Source organism: Oryx dammah, unplaced genomic scaffold (genome assembly GCF_014754425.2).
Source record: "Oryx dammah isolate SB20612 unplaced genomic scaffold, SCBI_Odam_1.1 HiC_scaffold_6, whole genome shotgun sequence".
NCBI lineage: Eukaryota > Metazoa > Chordata > Mammalia > Artiodactyla > Bovidae > Oryx > Oryx dammah.
The window spans coordinates 34833735-34854181 of NW_024070190.1; the positions used below are offsets into that span (position 1 = coordinate 34833735).

A 20447-nucleotide genomic window follows, 5' to 3' on the forward strand; every position below is an offset into this window, starting at 1 on the left:
GACTTGATCCTCAAATCAAAACATTTTATAAAAATGTAAAGAAAGAGAAGTAGTGTTCAAAATCACCAATGAAGAAACACTTACACACACAATGGTAGGAAGAGGAGATAAAGGAGTGCAAAGAGGCAAGACAAACCAAATCCAAGACATGATCTAAGATTACAGGCTGGATCAGGAGGAAACACCTAAAAAGGATTTGGGAGGAGGGGAAGAACAATTGAGAAGATTTTTAAAGGGACAGTATCCTCTGAATCATTAAAGGTCTGCAGTATGATCATTGTAGTTAAGGAGAGGCATGCTGCAGTATTTATAGGTAAAACGTCACGTGGCTCAGCAAAAAAAAGATAGAGTGTTGATGCACAATGTGTTACTCTTTCATCTTTTTTGTAGGTTTGATTTTTATCAAATAAAATTTGAAGAATTAATCAAATTAAATATATATATATATTCTGATTTCCATAGCAATTCATTATCAATACTATCCAAGACTGGCCTGATGATTTCAGAAAGTGGTTTCCCTTCCATACCTTAGATGTTACTATAATAATTTCAGGAGTTCAGACCTAACTGACTAAAGTTAGGCCATAAAATACATTAATTCAATCATTCATTAAACCAACAATTATTGAGTTGTAGGTAGAAGATATTACACTAAGACTGCAGAACACAAAGTTGAACGCTGCTCTAAACTTAAGAGGTTTACAATCTAGCTTAAAGAATAATAAAAGCAAAAAAAAAAAAAAGAATAATAAAAGCACCTAAAAATCTAAACACATCAATATTCTACAAAGGATTTTATTTTATATTAGCAGTCATAACAAAAACAGTCATGATGTTGATAGCTATCATTTAATGAACATCCACTCTGTATGGGATAAATTTAGTAAAAATTAAAATTATGTAATCTGCTAAACAACCCTATGGATTAGTTATTGCTCCTCCTTTAAAGATAATGAAAACAGTTCTCAGAGAGTTCAATTAACTTTCCCTCAGTCAAGCATCTTCCTTTGGGTACTGCTGACACCACAAAAAAACACACAGTTTAAATTTTAAAGTGAAAAGTAATCGAAAGCACTAACTACCTTACCATATCAAAATTTAAATACTCAGGGACTTCCCTGGAAGTCCAGTGATTATGTCTCCATGCTTCCAATGCAGGGGCACAGGTTCCATCCTTAGTAGTGGAACTACTGTAGTGGAACAACTACATCTTAGTACTGGAACTAAGATCCCAGAAGCCAAGGGGCAAAAAGTCAAAAAAATAAACACTCAAGAAAATTTCAGATTTGTGTTTTCTATTATCAGAGAAGTTACATCTAAAATAACATGAGTTAAACTTATTACAAGAAATGGAATGAAGTTATTAGATTGTCCTTTCTAAAGTAGAATGAACACACAAGATAATAAGTATGAATAAAAATATTTTTCCAAGAAAAAAATATTTAGATATTTGAGATATTTAAACTTTGTGAAAACTGAGTGAGAATGTTCTCATGTGAGTCTTATCTAGAAGAAATCATGCTTAAGGTACATAACTTGCAAACAACACTATAACTTATATCCTCTTTCAAGTGCTCATCCTAGTCCACATTTTTCTTTGCAGCTGAGGTTTTTTTAAATCTGTTTATTTTAAATTGATGGATAATTGCTTTACAGCATTGTATTGGCTTCTGCCAAACATCAATATAAATCAGTCATAAGTATATATTTGTGCCCTCCCTTTTGAGCCTCCCACCACCTCCCTCCCCATCCCACCCCTCTAAGTTGTTACAGAACTTTCCCTGAATCATAGGGCAAATTCCCATTGGCTATATTACATATGATAATGTAGGTTTCCATGTCACTCTCTCCATACATCCCACCTTCTCCTCCCCACCACACCATGTCTATAAGTCTATTCTCTATGTTTATCTCCATTGTGCAGCTGAATTCTATAATAGAAACTAATCATCAATTGTGAGATTATTTTTCATACTGATAATATTCTAGTCTTTATTATAGAATTATTGATTCTATAAAATATATACATATAAAAAAAAGGGGGAAAGAGAAATTTAATATTTTCAAGGTTTAAAGCCTTCTTTCTGATACTTGTCATTTACAAAAAGCAGAAATGACATTTTTAAAAAGAAAGGAAAGGCTTTGGGGGATATAAAGAAAGTGAATATATTGGTTAAAAAAAATACACATTTTCTTAAAGGCTCACTTAATATTTTTAGTAGGATAAATTATATTTTTAGATGTAATAATAATACCACTAACTGAGAAATTTCTATGTGTCCAGCTATCCTAAGCAATGTAACATGTATTAAACTATAACTATCTTATAATCCTATGTGTATTTTTGTGTACTAAATTTAAAATTAAACAACACACAATATAATGTTTAAAATAAATAGTTTTGTTACTAAAAATAACTAATTTCCTAAAATAAGTTTATTATTTAACATCTGGTTCTCTAAAACCATGAAAAGAACCTATGCTTTAATCAGATTCATATATCACTAAATTATAGACATAATAAAACTGCACCATCCTGTTTTTAGTTCAAAAAGGAATAAAAGTATTTAAAACTATGAAGCACAAGAACAGGTTAAAGAATGACACTGTAATCTTCTTTCTCTTGAATAAGCCACTACAGTGGGCAAATCTTGCCATCACATCTTTAAAAACATATTTTCATGACACATTTGAATACTGAAAGGCATTCCATTATCAAATTAATTATAACTTGAAGATGATTTCAGACACTAGTAAGGTTTTAACAAAAATTTAACTAACAGTTCCTAATTTGGCTCTTTTTCCATATCTGTTGAGATGATATTCTAGCCAATACATGGAGAGCTATACAGTAAAGAAGGCAGACATCAGAAAACAGTATAAATCTAGCACTATCAAAACACAAACACATTATCAGATGAGCATAAGGATTCAAGACACAAAGCATATGTTCTTTTCTGAGCTCAGAAGAATTCAACAGACTTTTTTTGTAGCCTGAATGAAATTTTCTTCAAGCCTATTTACCCTACTTGGCTTCTATTCACTCTCATTCTGTTTGGGATCATTCCTAGAAATTACAAAATGGACATGAGTCTTGAATCACTGGAAATGTTCATGTTCCAGTGATAAATGAATGACTTGACTGTGTGTGAGTTGGCTTAGTGAGAACTCAGCCCTGAAATCAGTCTCATCATCCCTGGGCAAAATGCTATGTTACAATTTCTGGATATGCAAACCAGAAGCCCCATGTGTGCCTTTGAGCGTGTGAATAAACATTGATGAATGAGCGCACATCTTTGATAGTTTTTGCCAGAATATGACATAAGGAGGAAAATAAGGACCATGTGTTGTTGAATTATAAAGCTACATTCTTAAGATTTATATGATCACCTTATACGCTAAGATTATCTTCTTCCAATATATACATTTGTGGGGTTTTCTTTTGTGATTGTTGTTTTTAAAGCTGGTATCCCTTTGCGGATACTCTTACCACTCACTCTGAATTTTTCCCTCCTGATGGTCTGTTATATTCAGATGTCTGGGATTCCTTGCCTGGGACTATGTAAGACTATCATAGGACTTCCCAGTGGTCTAGTAGTTAGAATTCTGAGCTTCAACTGCACAGAGTAAAGGTTCAGTTTCCTGGTCAGAGAACTAAGATTTCACATGCCATGTAGTGTGGCCAAAAATTTTAAAACAAAAAACACAAAAAAACTATCACTATGCCTCCCCCCCAACCCTGGGATTTCTTTGGAAGGAATGATGCTAAAGCTGAAACTCCAGTACTTTGGCCACCTCATGCGAAGAGTTGACTCATTGGAAAAGCCTTTGATGCTGGGAGGGATTGGGGGCAGGAGGAGAAGGGGACGACAGAGGATGAGATGCCTGGATGGCATCAAGGACTCGATGGACGTGAGTCTGAGTGAACTCCGGGAGTTGGTGATGGACAGAGAGGCCTGGCGCGCTGAGATTCATGTGGTTGCAAAGAGTTGGACACGACTGAACGACTGAACTGAACTGAACTGATGCCTGTCCCTCCCCCCAATAACCATCAAGATCACTATATGATGTCACTAAAATTTGCAGCATGTTGCTGCTACAAGTCATGGAAAGTTACTTTATAACTAGACTTAAGAAAAGTTTATCACTTTACCAATGATTTAACCAACCGAAACAAAGTTGTAGATAAGTGTGCAGAGACAAAACTTTAGTAACCTTGTTATCTTTCATTCCTAGTAGCTTAATGAGTTTTTAAGATAAACAAAGTAACTCAATTGTATCTAATTTGGTACTTTTGAACCCTCACTAGTGTAGGTAACAATTTACAAATGAAGTAAATAATTTTCAAAGGTACCAAGTAAATTTCCCTAGGGGGTATTTTGCTCTATCTTAGAAATTTTTTTGGTTTGTTTTTTTCCCTCAAAGTATATACCACAATTTGTAATTTATTAATTTGTCTCTCTTTTTTTTTTTTGCCCTCAATCTCATTGAGGGCAGAGATCACTTTGGATTTATACATCATTGTAGCCCAGCATTTAGTACGGGCTAAAAAAATATTGACTGAATGTTAATAATACTGTTTTTCAAGAAAGAAAACTCATTGAGCATTAACTGTGTGCCAGGCAATGATGGTACTAAAATATTTTGAATATCACTGTCATGTAAATCAAGATCACATATGAAACGTGATACATTTATGATTTGATTCTCCTTTTAAAACATGTTTCAAAAAGACTAATCAGTATAGCTACATGCCATTATCTTGTCCTTCTCTTAGTAAGACATGTCTTATTTCCCCTCATTCCATACCTCCCTGCCCCCTCAACCACTTCTTCTTTTATCAGCATCATCAAGGAAGGAAGGAAGCATTGAAGAGCAGGGCTACGAGCACAGAAGCTAGCAGGAAGATCACTTAGTTTTCTTTTTTCTTTCTTTTCTAAATCATTTGTAGACAAGTTCCTGGTTTAATATCCCCCGATATTTCTTTGTATTTGTTCAAAATATAATACTTTGATGATATTTTATAACCAAATAGCTAGAAAATGTTTCTTACCAGTCAAGAAATTACAGAATGTATAAAGGCAGTTCACCCTCAGGGATACCCACACTTTTTTATGCTGACATGATTTTAGGTTTTCAGATAAGTTGCAAAAATAGTATAGAGTTCTTATATAAACTTTACCCAACCCTGTCAGTGTTACTTTCTTACATAATCATGGTTCTGTTTTGACCCTACCATACTGTCCCTGTGGTCATTTAGTGATGCTGAATATATTTTATTTGTCCCTTCAGGTCCCCACTCCATCTTCTACATCCTCTTATAAGACACAGGAGGCTGACCAAGATATATCTCATTAGTAGGCTCCCTTTCTCTTTTTGGGTTCTGGTTGGGATAAACCAATGAAAGCAGCAAGAAACTGGAGGGCAGAGTATTTATTTCCATACCCACCTCCGCAAGACTTTCTTGCTGAAGAAAGATCCTATTACCATAGGCCACACAATAGAATAGTCCTGTTCTATTTAGCGACAGCTATTCTACCTTTCTGCTCTCAAGCCCTTATCCCTTCAGGCCTAGGAGTGGCAATTTGTCTGCTGTCCTTAGCCCTAGGATGCTTTGGCATCCCTAGATTTTTCCGAATCCTACCCTCACCCTTAAAAAAAAAAAAAATCCCTTTTTTAAATTCTCCCCAATATTTCCAACTAACTGTGCAATCTGATTTTCTCCAGAGACAATGACTGACAACCTAACCAAAGTGATGTTACCTTGAATTGACTTTCTCTAAGGGTATATATCCTTCTACCCCAAAACATAAAGCAATGGCTATTTACATACAGGTTTCTGCCAAGAAGAGTTCCAAACCAAGCCACTCATAAGTACACATTTATGAAACACAGCCTGAAATCATCTCATACATTTACTTTTCTCAAGAATCAAGTGAACAATTAAAGCACAGCTAATAAGCTATCATCTATAAAAATAACTCCAATGAGTTAAGGCAGAAATGTGGCCCTCTAATACCAGTGGGGAAGGAGTTTGTGCTGCGCACCCCAACCTCACCTGCCAGTCAATTGATACCCATTCTGGCCACGAGAGTACTTTGAACAGACACTGGGCTTTCAGGTAGAGGAAAATGCTCTCTTTAGTCAGGAATGTGAGATCACTATTTATAATTCTAAATATTGAATTATAACAGCATGAATACAGATTACCAATTTAGATAGATTGTTTAAAGATGAGAGGTGTGAGACTCAACAGGCAATTTTAACCCATAACTGGATTCAGGATTTAGTTAGCAGGTTCACAGTAGGATGAGACAAGCTTCCCAGTTTCCTTAGTCAGACTCTTCATTTACCCAACTACTTCCTAATAGATTATGAAGATGAAAAATCAGTCAGGATACTTATAGGTAGCAGCTACCCTGACCAAGAGCAAGGGACTGAAGAGATTTGAAGACTTTAGAGGCTAGGTCCAAGGAAGAAGAGCAGCACTCAGGCATAAGGCCAAAAGCAAGACTGTAACCTGAAGATTTCCATCACTGATCCCTGAGTAGCAGCTGACTGTAATGTTAAGTCCTCACCCATAAAATCCTAAATGGAAAGCTTTACTTTTCCTCCACCCTCCCTCCCAAAATGCAGATTTAGTTTTCTTAACATCTCCTTTAGGGTTACATAATATTCTATGCTTGAACTGGTCTAGTCCAGGTGCTGCTTCCAGCTGCGCTAGGAAGTTGAGGCAGGCTGGAGGCCTCAGTTGGACAGGAGGGAGTGGCAGCATCCAGGGAGGAACATGCCAACTGCCAAGCAACTAGCTGACATTGAAGGCTGCAAGACCTTCACCTCCATGATGGTCCTCAGTGTGTACAGGGGCTACTTCTGCAGGGTCCGAGCCTACCACTATTTCTAGCAGCACAGCTCCCAGCGCCAGGCTGCAGAAGAACAGAAGACCTCGGGAGCCCTGTTGAATGGGCAGGCTTTTTTCCTTGAGCAGAGAGGCCCAAGGCCTGCTATGGAAAGACTGCACCTGCAATCATTTCTGAGTCCAGCGGACCAGGGCCTTAACAGCTTTCGAACTCTGATGGGAAAAAGCGCCCATGTTTTCTCTGGTACATCCAGTTTGGAGAGGCTATCAAATCAAAACAGGAATGGGAGGGTGAGGCACACTTACAGACATTAAATAATTTGCCATTACAAAAAAAAAAAAAATTCTACATTTGCTCAACTGTATTTTACACATACCAAGCTGAAATCTGAAATTATCTTAGCATTTCTTCTGTGGTGCAGAGAAACAAAGCTTTCTTTGGAGAAGAACAAAAATGTATGCCCAACAGAAAATTAAAGAAAACATTTTAAAATGTCAGCATCAGAAAATCATTAATTTTTTCTCTTTAGAGCATTTCCTTACTCTTGTACAACTGATAACTACAGAGGAAGTGAGCAACAATTTGGTTCTGCTTGTTGTGACACATGAATATCAGCCACACACAGCACTTATTTCTTTTTAAAAGTCAGAGTTCACAGTATATTTACTTCTGGAATTTATTTCAGGTAACAGGACACCCACAGACTAACAAAATAAACAGAATTCAAGAGTATTCCCAAGGCCCAATCCTACCTCATAGCAAAGGGAGGTAATGACTTAGCTAGCAGGGTTAGACCATATTAGTTTGTCCATGCAGTTTCCTTCCTTTTCTTCTATGCCCCCTTCCCACCTACCCTCAACCTGCCCCCCTACCTGCCTCCCCACCTCACCCCCACCCACACAAATCTGAGAGCCATTTATAACAGCAAGACGAAAACTATTTCTCACTTAAAGATTTTAAGACAAAATATCTGAGATGGATATACCCAATACAGCAAGTGTGAAAAGAGAATAAAGATATACATTCAGGGATTTTAATGATATTCTTCTATAATTTGGGGAGGAGAAAAAATTAACAGGAGGCAGGTGGATCAATATGCAGAAGAAAAACAGAGAAGGGTTTAATTTACCTTGAATATAACCAGTATTCTATTTGTCTAAGCCTAGTGAGAATTTGTGCCAAGCAATTTCATTCATTTCACAGTGCCTAGCAGACAACTGACTGTGTGGTAAATATTAAATAAATACTTGTTGGTTGATAAAAATGTACATGGCAATGCTGTGTACACACAGGAAGCAGAAACTTGAAGTGGTCAGACAAATTAGAAAGCAATGCAAGGTTTCATTCTGCATGTCAATAGCATTTTCAAGGTACACAACTGAGGAAACAGATGAGAAAAAAAAAATGTGCCACATCCATAGTTCAAACATGTTCTTCCTCTTTGAGTGCCAACACTTTATTTGCAAAAGAAAAACTAAGATTAGGATAAGGTATTTTTAATTATATATACACAATATAATTTTAAAGATCAGTCATTTTATTGCTTAATATGTCTTTTTGAATTAAAAAGATTGCCTGCTCAAGATACTTACATTCAGAATAGCAACATACTACCTGAAACCTTTAACACATAAGCACCTATTTACTAGACTAAAGCTAGCCTTGAACTTTTAGTCATGTATATGATTTTAAATTAACCCTGCTAAATACCAGACAAAGCTCATAACACAGACTACTAGCTTATAACTGAATTAGGTAACTACTAAATACTCATTAGGCAAATTACAGAAAATAAAGGAAACATACTCATTCCTACAGCTTCATGAATGCCAAAATTAAAGATGATATAATGAGAATTTGGGATTAAGCAATTGTAATTTGGCTGTAAAATCTCAATGGCTTACACATTTTAAATTGAAATAAAACCTCCAAGCATCTTTTCCTTTAGAAAAATCACACATTTAAAATAGTGTCTAATGGAAGGACTATTAAAACTACAATGGATCATAGCTGTCAACTTTAAATAGTGTCTTTCTCCGTAAGAGCTTAAGTTTACACACTGGTGCAACACCACAAATGCAGATGCTACAAAGAGAGCTACAAAAAAAGCCACAAATTTTATTCACAACACTTTGCATATAAAGTTTTCCTTCTGCAGACTTGTGTGGAGTTGAAAATAAAGGATGCTAATATGCATATTATGTAGTATATAAAAAGAGAGAAAGAAAGAGAGAGATAAAACACTTTAGTTGAGTGAAAATTCATTTATCTACTGAAAATCTGGGAGAACTCATATCCACTGTACTCCAAATTTACCCCTCAGTGACAGAAAAATACTATATGAAATGGAAAAAATTAAATATGATTTAATCAATAGCTGATTACCTTTAAAACTTTGGGCTTCTTTTCCCTCTGGGGCCTCTTGTTTTCCTTTACAACCTAAAAAAAATCAAATTGCAAAATGAGCCTCCGTTTAAGAGAAAAAAAAAATTAGCTCCCACACCCCCCCCAAATTTTTTTTGGCTATTTCTCTATAAAACTACTTATCCCATCTAAAATCATCAACATGTTTGCTAGGCAGAACCTAAAGAGCTTATGTAAAATGTATACTTTAAAAGTCACTGAAAAAAAAGCCTTGCATAAAGATGAAGTAGGGAAATACCCTTTTTTCCCCTTAAAGTCTGTCTTAATTAGCCTCTGCATTCTTCACAGCGAAGCCCACGAGGTAGCCATCTTGCTTGCTTCTGCAGAGGAAGCCTCTACAGAGGAACAGTTCTGCAAACTGCTTTTTGGTATTATTATCATGGTGTTTAAAGGCAGCCCTGGCCTGCCAGCACTGTAGACGTGCTGGGCATGCCTTTTGCAAAAACAGCCCCACAAAGAGTGCAGCCAATGGCAATGCAGAGCTTAGCAACTCCAAAGTGATCTTCTCTGCCTAGCCTTCCTAGACAAAGGATCTCCTGTGCGGCTCCGCTCTCACCACAGGACACAGGCAGCCACAAGCTGCGACATGGAGTTCGCTGCAGAGGATCTGGTCGCGCCGAAATCACAGGAGGCTTGAGCAAAAACAATGCACACAAATCCCCAGGTCTCCACCATCGGATCGATGGCGGAGTTTCCCTGATTAGTAACCTCTTGGCGGCTCCGAGGGCAGGTCTGCGCGGGGGGGTTGGGGTGCGGGGGGTGCATGGCCCTGCCTCCAACATACAGGAGATATAACTGAGCTGAGGGGGACATTTGGGCTTGCTGAAACTCTGGAAGGTATTGTGCATTTTTACTTTATAAGGCAAGGCTAAATATTGGCGATATTTAAGGCAGGGAGGTTATGTGAGGACACTGTAGGCTCAGCTGTTGGGCTGCGTGTCTCATTCCTCGGGAACCACACCTCTCTGCAGCCGGCGCTTTGCCCAGAAACACAGCAATTTGATTTCTGTCAATAAATGTCCAATGACAAAGGCAGATTAAAAAATAATAATAAAGCCGCTTAAAAGGAAAAGGACAGGATGAGGACAAGGAAAAGGGGAGGAGTTTTCAGAATACACTTGCCACTCTGAGTGGCTGGCGATTTCAAAAAAGCTTTCTCTCTCTTGCTCTGGATGTTTCTGATGACCTTCATTTCCCCCAAGAAATTAGTCGCTTCCAGAAAGTGGACTCATACTTCTGGGACATAAGAAGCACCTTTGGCTGCTCGGCCTTCCAAGATCTTCAACTGTCACCGAGGATCTCTCCGCAAAGCTGCCAAGCAGGTCACCACGTGGAGCCTGTCTGTGCACGGGCTGATGATCAGACACGGCCACTTGTTCCCAGAGACTGGGAGCTGAGCCAGAGGTGGAACAAGCAGCCACCCACACTCAGCACACCTGGACTACCCCTGCCCCATGCCGAGTGGGTGGCAGGCACTGAGAGAGCAAGGCACCACAGTTGGAACTTGCCAGACTCTGGGAATGACAGAGCCAGAGGAGTCTAGCCCCTCCCTTCAGCCCCCTGGATAAGTAATAATGGCAATAGTCAAAGAACCAGGACAGCTGTTTGAGCTGGCAGGTCTCAAGGTCACTGCCAAAATTCGGTGCAGAGGCCAGTCACAGTGCCATCACAGCCACCTTGACAGCTGCACAGATCTTGGGAAGACAGCTTCAGCTCCATCCTCACAGGGCCAAAGTCTCAGCAGCACAGTTGGGGGATTGGCAGGAGGGCCTCTCTGGCTGCTCAGCCAAAGATGGGTTTTCCACTTGCAGTTGGAGTCAGAACAGATTCCCACAACCAGAAATCAGGAACAGAGTGAGGGCCGGAAAGCCTGTATTTCATCACCCTGGATTCCTAGCCTTTCGGTTTGCCACAAAAGCACGCTTTTCTAGTTGGAATGGGAAATCCAACATGCATTGTTTTCCCGCTTTAAACTACCTCTCCCCCACCCATCCACCCTCAAAAATTTTAACAAATGTAAGAAGCAAGCAAAACCAGTGGATTGTAACCTAACCATGTTCACCACGGCAACTTCGAGCACACTGAGCCCACACTAAAAAGCTCTCTGTGGGGAATGAAGCAAACATGAAATGGGTCAAAAACAGGACCAAATATAACAGGATTTGAAAATGGGTGCAAAACCTTTTAGCCCTATATGTTTCTTTCTCTTTGGAGGCTTGTGTGTCTGTGTGTGTGGTAAAATATAAAAACAAAAAATTTTACATTTTTACCATTTTAAAGTGTATAATTTAGTAGCATTCATATTCATAATATATTCATAGTATATTCATAATATTATGCAAGTATCACCACTTTCCATTTCCAGAACTTTTTCATCATCCCAAGCAGAAACTCTGTACAGATGAAGTTACTTCCTACTCCCTAACTTCTGTTAACTTTCTGTTCTACTTTGTCTCTATACATTTGCCTGCTCTAGGTACCTCATATAAGTAGTACCAAGCAATGTTTGTTCTGTTGTAACACTGGGTATGCAAGTATCTGTTTGAGTCCCTGCTCTCAATTCTTTCAAGTATATACCTAGGAGTACAAATAGTGGATCCTATGAAAATTTTGATTAATTTTTGGGTGAGGAAATACCAAACTATTTTCTGCAGCCAAGCCACCTTTTTTTTTTTTTTTTTGCCATGTTAAATTCCCATCAACAATACATGCAAGGATAGCCCTACATTTATTTCTTAAAGTGTTTTCCATTTCAATTAAAGATTATGTCTCTCCCCTTGAATACCTGAATAAAAAATTTTTAAAGCATGAACATTTTCTCAGGTTGATTGCTCACTGTTTAGTAAAGTGATCATGATATATTAAGATATATATATATATATATATTTTCCCCCTCATCATATGGCTTATGGGATCTTAGTTCCCTGACCAGGGATTGAACCTGGGCAGTGAAAACACAGAGTCCTAACCACTGTATTACCAGAGAATTCCCATAATTATATATTTTAAATAATTTTATTACCTGTGTGATCCATAATGTATGCCTCAATAAAATAAAATCAGGATCAGGGTGTTAGGTCTACTAAATATCCACACTGGGGAGAAGTTCATTTTTTTTTAAAGCCCCATGGGCAGGCATTTTCACTGCATGGGATACTCATGAAACTGCATAATACTGCACTTGGTAACCTAAGCAAAACAAACATCGAAGGTGTATGTGCAGTGTTCTGTAAAATGAATTAATAAATAAAGCCAAAGTTCCAGCTAATGACAGATAATGGAAGTGATCATAGCTAACATTAACTCCAAATATCCAACCAATACTACACCATGAAAATCTGTACTTGTTTGAATACAGAATACACTGGTAGCCTCTACTGGTTGTGACCATCTGTTCTAAATCCTACACTTAGTGATTTATCCATCTCAGCTCAAGGCTTAGGTGATAGTGAGCTTTGATGGAGAAAATAATCAGAAATTACTAGCAGAGAAAGTGGAGGTCAAGGGAGCCATTTCCACTCTCTTATTATTCATAGCAAAACACATACAACTAGATCTTATTGAATGATAAATTAAGAAACTAAGAAACATGATGTTGTAGCCCTACTTATTCAGAACTGATTTTTGTTACTTAAGTCTATTTGTTTATTCCAACCTAACCCTAGTCACAAGGAACTCATTGCATGAGCTGATATTTAATTTTGTAATTAACTCAAGTGTACTAGGTTCTTTCAAATGTTACAAAATAGTTCTATCTCTTTTCTCTTAAAAAAATCACATAATTGGGACTTCCCTTGTGGTCCAGTGGATAAAACTCTGTGTTCTCAATGCCGGGTGCCTGGATTCCATCTCTGCTCTGGGAACTAGATCCTGTATGTTGCAACTAAGACCCAGAACAGCCAAATAATAAATATTTAAACCCCTCTCACCCACACCCCCAAAATCACATGATTACAGAGATTAAAAAAGAATATCAGGGACTTTCATGGTGGTCCAGTGGTTGAGAATCTGCCTTGCAATGCAGGGGACACAGGTTCCCACATGCCAGGGGGGAGCTAAGCCTGAGCACCACAAATAAAGAGGCCACATGCGCGTCAATGAAGAAAGACCACATGCACAGCAACTAAGACTCAACACAGCCAAATAAATAAATAAACAAAATCAGAGAAAATTTAGGTCATAGATAAATCTAAGAGGTGAGACCCAGAGAAGTGAAATTACTTAACTCAGGTTACATAGCAAGTTAGAACTTGAGCCTGAATCTAACCGTCTTGCACAGCTCTCTCTATAACTTCTCATTTTCAGTGCTCAACAATAGACATTTATAAATATCTCAAAATAACCTTAAAGGAACTGTCTTCGAAACCATACCCTTCAGTATAAGAATATTGAATTAAAAAAAAAAAAAGAATATTGAATCATTGTGTTGTACATCTGAAACTAATACTGTAAATAAATGATTTTTTAAAATCAATTATATTAAAAAAAAAGAACACTCACATGCATCATTTCTAGCATTGAACAGCAGCTCAAGAAAGTTAGTATTTTAGGGGCTTCCCTGGTGGGCTCAGTGGTAAAGAATCCTTCTCCCAATGCAGGAGACACGGGTTCAATCCCTAGTCTGGGAGGACCCACATGCCATGGAGCAACTAAGCCCATGTGCCACAACTACTGAGCTTGTGCTCCAGAGCCCAGGAGCTGTAAGTACTGCAGCCCCTGTGCCTTAAAGCTCCTGTTCCACAACAGAAGCAACCACTTCAATGAGAAGCCTGTGCATGGCAAGTAGAGCAAAGGCCGCGCAGCGATGAAGACCCAGCGCAGCCAAACAAATAAATAATTTTTAAAAATGTTAATTAGTATTTTAAATTAACATTACATCAGATGTACTTTTTAAAAATGTATTTTTTGCCCTCAGAGGTAAATCTATGAATAATTTCAAAATCCTACTTCTATTTCTAAACATAAGCAATTCTGCACCCACAAGAAACTAGGCATACAAATACTGATAAGGAGGAGCCTTCTAAATTAATCACTATGCCTCAGTATTGACCCCTCTGCAGCATAAAATCCTTCTAATATAAGCTATTGTCTCATCTCCCATAAAATCATTTTATATTTCTTTTCTTATGTACTGATGGAGACACATGGCTTTTGCAGCGAAACCTTGGTAAGATATTCCAAGTACCATCTTTTGTAAATTTTCAATCAACAAGAATAAAAAAAGAGCAGCTCATACTTTAACAATTCTAATGAAGATCTTAAAATCAGTTTGATTTTATTTCATGTGCGATACAAGAACCTGAACAGCTAACACTGGAGACCTTCCTGGATTACTGAGATCTTCTCTATTACGGGCACAGTCTTTCCCTGTGCTTTCCTCCCCCAGTTCCTTCTCTGAGGCTTATCTACGGTAGCCCTTTTCTTCTTTAAGGGGCCAGGTCTGCCTAGTATCCAACCCCATTCTCTCTAGCAGTCCTGCTTAGTGCTGGTAAAAATAACTGCTCTTCAATAGCTAGAACTAAGGAACGAGTGAACAAAAAATGATCTTCTGCAGTTGCCAAGCAAGGGCAGTTGACAACAAGGTGAACCATAATGCCCAAGACTAAATGGGGCTGAAATATCACCTCGCCCCAATTTCTCAACAGTTCTTCATACAAACTTAAAACTGACAGTCGTACTCCCTCTATTACAGTCTAGATCCATAATTTGAACAGAGAAATCCAATAACATCGCCTATGTTCTTTTTTTGTCAAAATCAGATCACAAAGGATGCTGTGATTTAGAAAAAAATTTCCCCCTTTGTGAATGATATGTTGAAGTTTCCTTCTTATTATTGCTAGTCTGTCCTGTATTTTATAATTAATATTATTTATTTATTTGTTTTTATGCAGTGTATCTGTAGGCTAGGCAGTATATGAATAGAGTAATGCTTTCCATCCACTTATCCCTCCTAGCCTGTGTTTCAATGTCCCAAAGTTTAATTAACAGAACAGGGAAGCTGCCCTGAACTGAACTCAACACTCTGGAAATCTTTCTTTGTTTCTTTGTTTTTAAAGGAAGTTCTGTACCTTTGGGCTCCTTTTCTACATCATGCAAGAAAGCTGACAGTTGACTCTAGAGAACATTGTACCCTCAGTTTTTGATCGAACAACAAAATCTTAAAAATATTTTGTTTCACTGAGAAGCTCAAAGCATTTATGCACATACAATTTGTTTTTTAAAAAAACAAATTGTTTTTTAAAAAATCAGACCTAGGTGTCTCCTAAATTTAGGAAAATCAAGCTCATTTGTTAATTCATGTTTTTACAATGAAATTCCCCAATTTAATAACCAAAAATCCTTAAAAGACTAGGGTTGTTTTTAAAACAACTGTTGGGCACTCTCAATATGTAGACATGTTCTGGGCTTACCCTCCAGCCCCTCAGAATGTACCATCTCAGGAGAGACATAAATAGATAATTATAAGGTAGTGTAGAATGGAGATGAGCCCAGAAAGCTATATAAGACTAGAGAAGTCTCCCCAGAGGAAGTGACATTTATTTCCACTGAGACCAAAGGATAGGTAAGAAGTTGGTTAAACATAGAAGGAAAGAAGAAATGTGTGTCCCCCAGATGAAGGTAACAACATGTTCAAGGACACTGGGAGCACTGTGGCTATTGACAGTCACACTATGGGGAGAAATGTATGTAAATAGATACACTACTACTTGGGCATTGTTATTTTTCAGTCGCTCGATCGTGTCTGACTCTCCTGTACAATGTTACGAACCCCCGTCCACAATTTTTTAGGCACTCTGTTTATCAGATCTAAATCCCTTGAATCTATTTGTCACTTCTACTGTATAACTGTAAGGGATTTGTTTTAGGTCATATCTGAATGGCCTAGTGGTTTTCCCTATGTTCTTCAATTTAAGTCTAAATTTTGCACTAAGGAGTTCCTGGTCTGAGCACCCTAGTCTTGATTTTGCTGACTGTCTAGAGCTTCTCCGTCTTTGGCTGGTCATTAAGAATGCATATGAAGAGATGTAATCAACCTTTAATTCTATACCATTCAGGTTTGAAATGTTTCTATTTCAACCTTCAACTTTCCATTATTGGTCCCTTCAAAAGCCAACAATGATACTCCTGTTAAGTTGTTCATCACAAATATCAGCTACCTTTTCAAGAGAACTAAGGGCTTCCCAGGTGGCTCAGCGATAAAGAATACCCCTGTCAATTCAAGAGACATGCGTTCAAGCCCTTGGTGGGGAAGATCCCTGCAGGAGGAAACAGTAACCCACTCCTGTATTTGCCTGGAAAACTCTGTGGACAGAGGACCCTGATGGGCTACAGTTCAAGGGGTTACAAAGAGGTGGACACAACTGAGTGACTGAGCATGCACAAGGAGAAATGACTGGTTTATCCCAGATCTGAAACCCTTGTATTTTACCTGTTTAAAATTCCCACATATAACTAAGTCTCCTAATAAAAGAAAAGCAATATTTTGAAAATAAGTGTATGTAGGTTTTTGTTGAGATGAGGCCAGTTACTCCAGAAGGGTTAATGTCTTTAGTTTTTTAGCTAATTGACTAGAGTCCCACACAATATTTGGAGAAGAAAGATTTGTCTGCCTAAAAATGTCACTCTTTCATCTGGGTAACTGGTTGTACTAGACAGATGCTTCTGATGGTTGGAGAAAGGGAAGTCCTTCCTTTGTTCATCCCAGAAATAGAACAGATAACACCAACTATATTAGAGGCACTGCTTAACACCTGTGGAATCTCTGACTCAATGAATAACTTTTCCATTGAACTTAACTCAGGTAGAGAGAAAACACAGAAAACTTGCCATGGAGCCCATAATATCTATAATTATAGAATGCCCAAAATTAATCTTTTTTTGAAGTTTGTTTGACTTTCTTGATAGCCAAATACTGGGCACATCAGTTTTTGTTTAAAATAAATGATTCTCGATATTCTTAATAGAGACATTTCTTCTAACTTGCGAATACCATTTCACTGTCAGAAAGGATCCTTTTGAGCTTTTGCAATGTAAAGCCCTTTAGGAATACCTTGTGGGATCCAAAGGAGACATATTTGTCATAACAGGAAAACAAAAAGGTTATTTTTCACTACAGTGCACCTTAGATAACAGGTATGGAGCACAAACTTCTACCTGTGTTAACTGTGCAAGTTTAAATGAAAAACTTGCCTATGATTATCAGGAATGTTTTAACCTAACTGATTGTAATGGCATTTCCATAGATACTCTTAACGACCAGTTGAGAAAAAAATGCAATTTCCTCCCAAATTTGTTTGATTTACCTAATTTCAAAATATTTATTCAAAAGGCACAGTAGCTCTTGTTGTTTAAAATAAATGGTCCTTGATGTTTTTACTAGATATTTATAAGCTATGAATTGATATTTTCCTTGCTCATAACAACAATTCTTTCATACACATCACTTGAGAGTAAATCAAACTGCATTCACCGATATCGTGATTGTTTCTAACTTTATTAAATATATACCCATATTTCAATAGGGCTACTTTTGCTAATAATCATAATGAAGCCTTAGTGACTTGGTGTGGGGGATGACCAGTACACCTAACAATTCCCTAATCGTAGCTATGCATGTGATGAAAGAAATTATTTAGATATTTTTGAAACAAAAGTATTCTTTCCTCTAGGCCCCCTGTTCACCTTAAGAGGTTATATTACACATAAAATATAATTCATTTTATATACTATAATAAAATATAATAAATAAAATATTTATAAAATATAATATATTTTACACATATTGTTAAAATATGATATTATACAAGATCAGTATATTCCTGTTGTTGTAAAAGTTTCTTAAGGAGAAACTAAAAATGGAAAAAAAAAAAAGGAGCTAGAAAGATGGTTAAAAAGACTGTAACCTTGAAATTAAAATACAGAAGCAGTGGGATTGGCAAACTCAAAGAGTTTAAATGTTTGATTCCTGTCAAAAATTATATTTTTGTAAAATGAGCTTATAAAATTCTTTTCTTAAACTTTTTATTGAAATATAGTCGACTTACAATGTTGTGCTAGTTTCTGGTACATATCAAAGTGATTCAGTTTTTTATATTTTTTTTTTCTTTTCCACTATAGGCTATTAGATGATATTGAATATAATTCCCTGTGCTTCTTGTTAAAGTGATCCTATAAGATTCTTATACAACATCTCTTTCAAAGTTTCACAGGCCTAAGATAGCAGCAACAAACTTACCATGGCTATCTTCAACCAGTCCACATTTTGGTCCCACTTCTCTGAACCGTCCAGTTTCTTCCCATTTTGATTGCTGCCCTTGCTCAAGGACATGGTGGTTAAAATGAGCCCTTCGCATATGAGCCAAGGGCTCTAATCCAAGATCAACTGTGTAGTCTTAGACAAGTTACTTGGCCTGTCTAAGCCTCACTGTCTTATTTTATACACTGGGGGATGAGTGTACATGTCATAGGACTATTGTAAAGATGAAATGAGACAATGAGCATTTCAGTTCTTAACACAATTCCAGGCACTTAGTATGTACTCAATACATAATAGTTGTTATTAACCCCTTTGGATGTCAATGTTTACTACACACCAGTTTCACAGCCATGACTAGTATCATTCAATTCGACCAACATTTGCTTGATGCATATCAAATGACAAGCACCACACAATTTTTGTGCCCCCCCAAATTAATTTGTTTTAATCCTAATGCCTAATATAATGAATTCAAAAGTTGGGCCTTTGGAAGATACTTAAGTTATACCAGTTGAATTGAATGAGATTACTACATTCTAATGGAGAAGGCAATAGCACCCCACTCCAGTACTCTTGGCTGGAGAATCCCATGGATGGAGGAGCCTGGTAGGCTGCAGTCCATGGGGTCTCTGGGAGTCAGACACAACTGAGCAACTTCACTTTCACTTTTCACTTTCATGCATTGGAGAAGGAAATGGCAACCCACTCCAGTGTTCTTGCCTGGAGAATCCCAGGGACAGAGGAGCCTGTTGGGCTGCTGTCTATGGGGTCGCACAGTGTTGGACACGACTGCTGCAACTTAGCAGCAGCAGAAGCAGCAGTGCATTCTAAAAGAAGCTCCAGAGAGACCCCTAGCCTCTTCCACCATGTGAGGACAGTGAGAAGCCACCAGTTATAAACCAGGAAGTAGGCCTTCGCCAGAACTATGAGCAATGAATTTCTGTTGTTTATAAGCCACCCAGGCAGCAGTATTTTGTTATAGCAGCCCAAATGGACAGACTTGAAATAGACACTTTCCCAAAGATACACAAGCGGTCAATAAACACATGAAAGGATGCTTGACATCATTAATGAGAGAAATGCAAACCAAAACCATCCTGGGGTATCACTTCACACCCACTAGGAAGGCAATAACAAAAAAGTCAGATAATAAGCTTTGATGAGGATGTGGAGAAATTAGCCCCTTATACATTGCTGGTTGAATCTAAAATGATATGGCTGGTTTGAAAAACAGTTTGGCAACAAAGAGTTGCCATAGGCAAAAGAGACACAGATGTATAGAACAGTCTTTTGGACTCTGTGAGAGAGGGAGAGGGTGGGATGATTTGGAGAATGGCATTGAAACATGTACAATATCATATATGAAACGAATCGCCAGTCCTGGTTCAATGCATGATACAGGATGCTCGGGGCTGGTGCAGTGGGACAACCCAGAGGGATGGTACAGGAAGGGAGTTGGGAGGGGGGTTCAGGATGAGGAACACGTGTACACCTGTGGCAGATTCATGTTGATGTATGGCAAAAACAATACAATATTGTAAAGTAATTAGCCTCCAATTAAAATAAATAAATTTATATATATATATAAAGAGTTGTCATAGGACCCAGCAGTTACACTCCTCAGAATATACACAGCTCCAGAGAGATCCCTACCCTCTTCAACTCAGAGATTTCCCTAGCCTTTCCACACATATTTTTGTGTGAAAAATATTTTCACACAAAAACCTGTACACATTTGTTCGTAAATGCATTATTCATAATAGCTAAAAAGTAGGAACAACCCAGAAGTCCATCAACTGATGAATGCTCATACAAAATGTGGCTTATTCATGCAATGAAAAAATATTCAGTCATGAAAGTGCTGATAAATGCAATCACAAGGACAAAACTTGAAAACATTAGGCTAA

At 37.6% G+C, this 20447-nt stretch overlaps 1 protein-coding gene and 1 non-coding gene across 4 annotated transcripts in view; both read right to left on the bottom strand.

Moving 5' to 3' along the window:
* The window catches only part of TET1 (tet methylcytosine dioxygenase 1), a 139515-nt gene that overhangs the window by 85233 nt on the left and 33835 nt on the right, over positions 1 to 20447 (bottom strand). For all 3 annotated transcript variants that reach the window (XM_040242215.1, XM_040242213.1, XM_040242214.1), the window contains one exon: positions 9246 to 9299. In XM_040242215.1, coding sequence (XP_040098149.1) covers positions 9246 to 9299 — 54 coding nt within the window. The remainder of the gene's footprint in view (positions 1 to 9245; positions 9300 to 20447) is intronic.
* LOC120865539 lies at positions 15179 to 15312 on the bottom strand. Its single transcript, XR_005721447.1, has one exon. It is a non-coding gene; the product is annotated as a small nucleolar RNA SNORA36 family (small nucleolar RNA).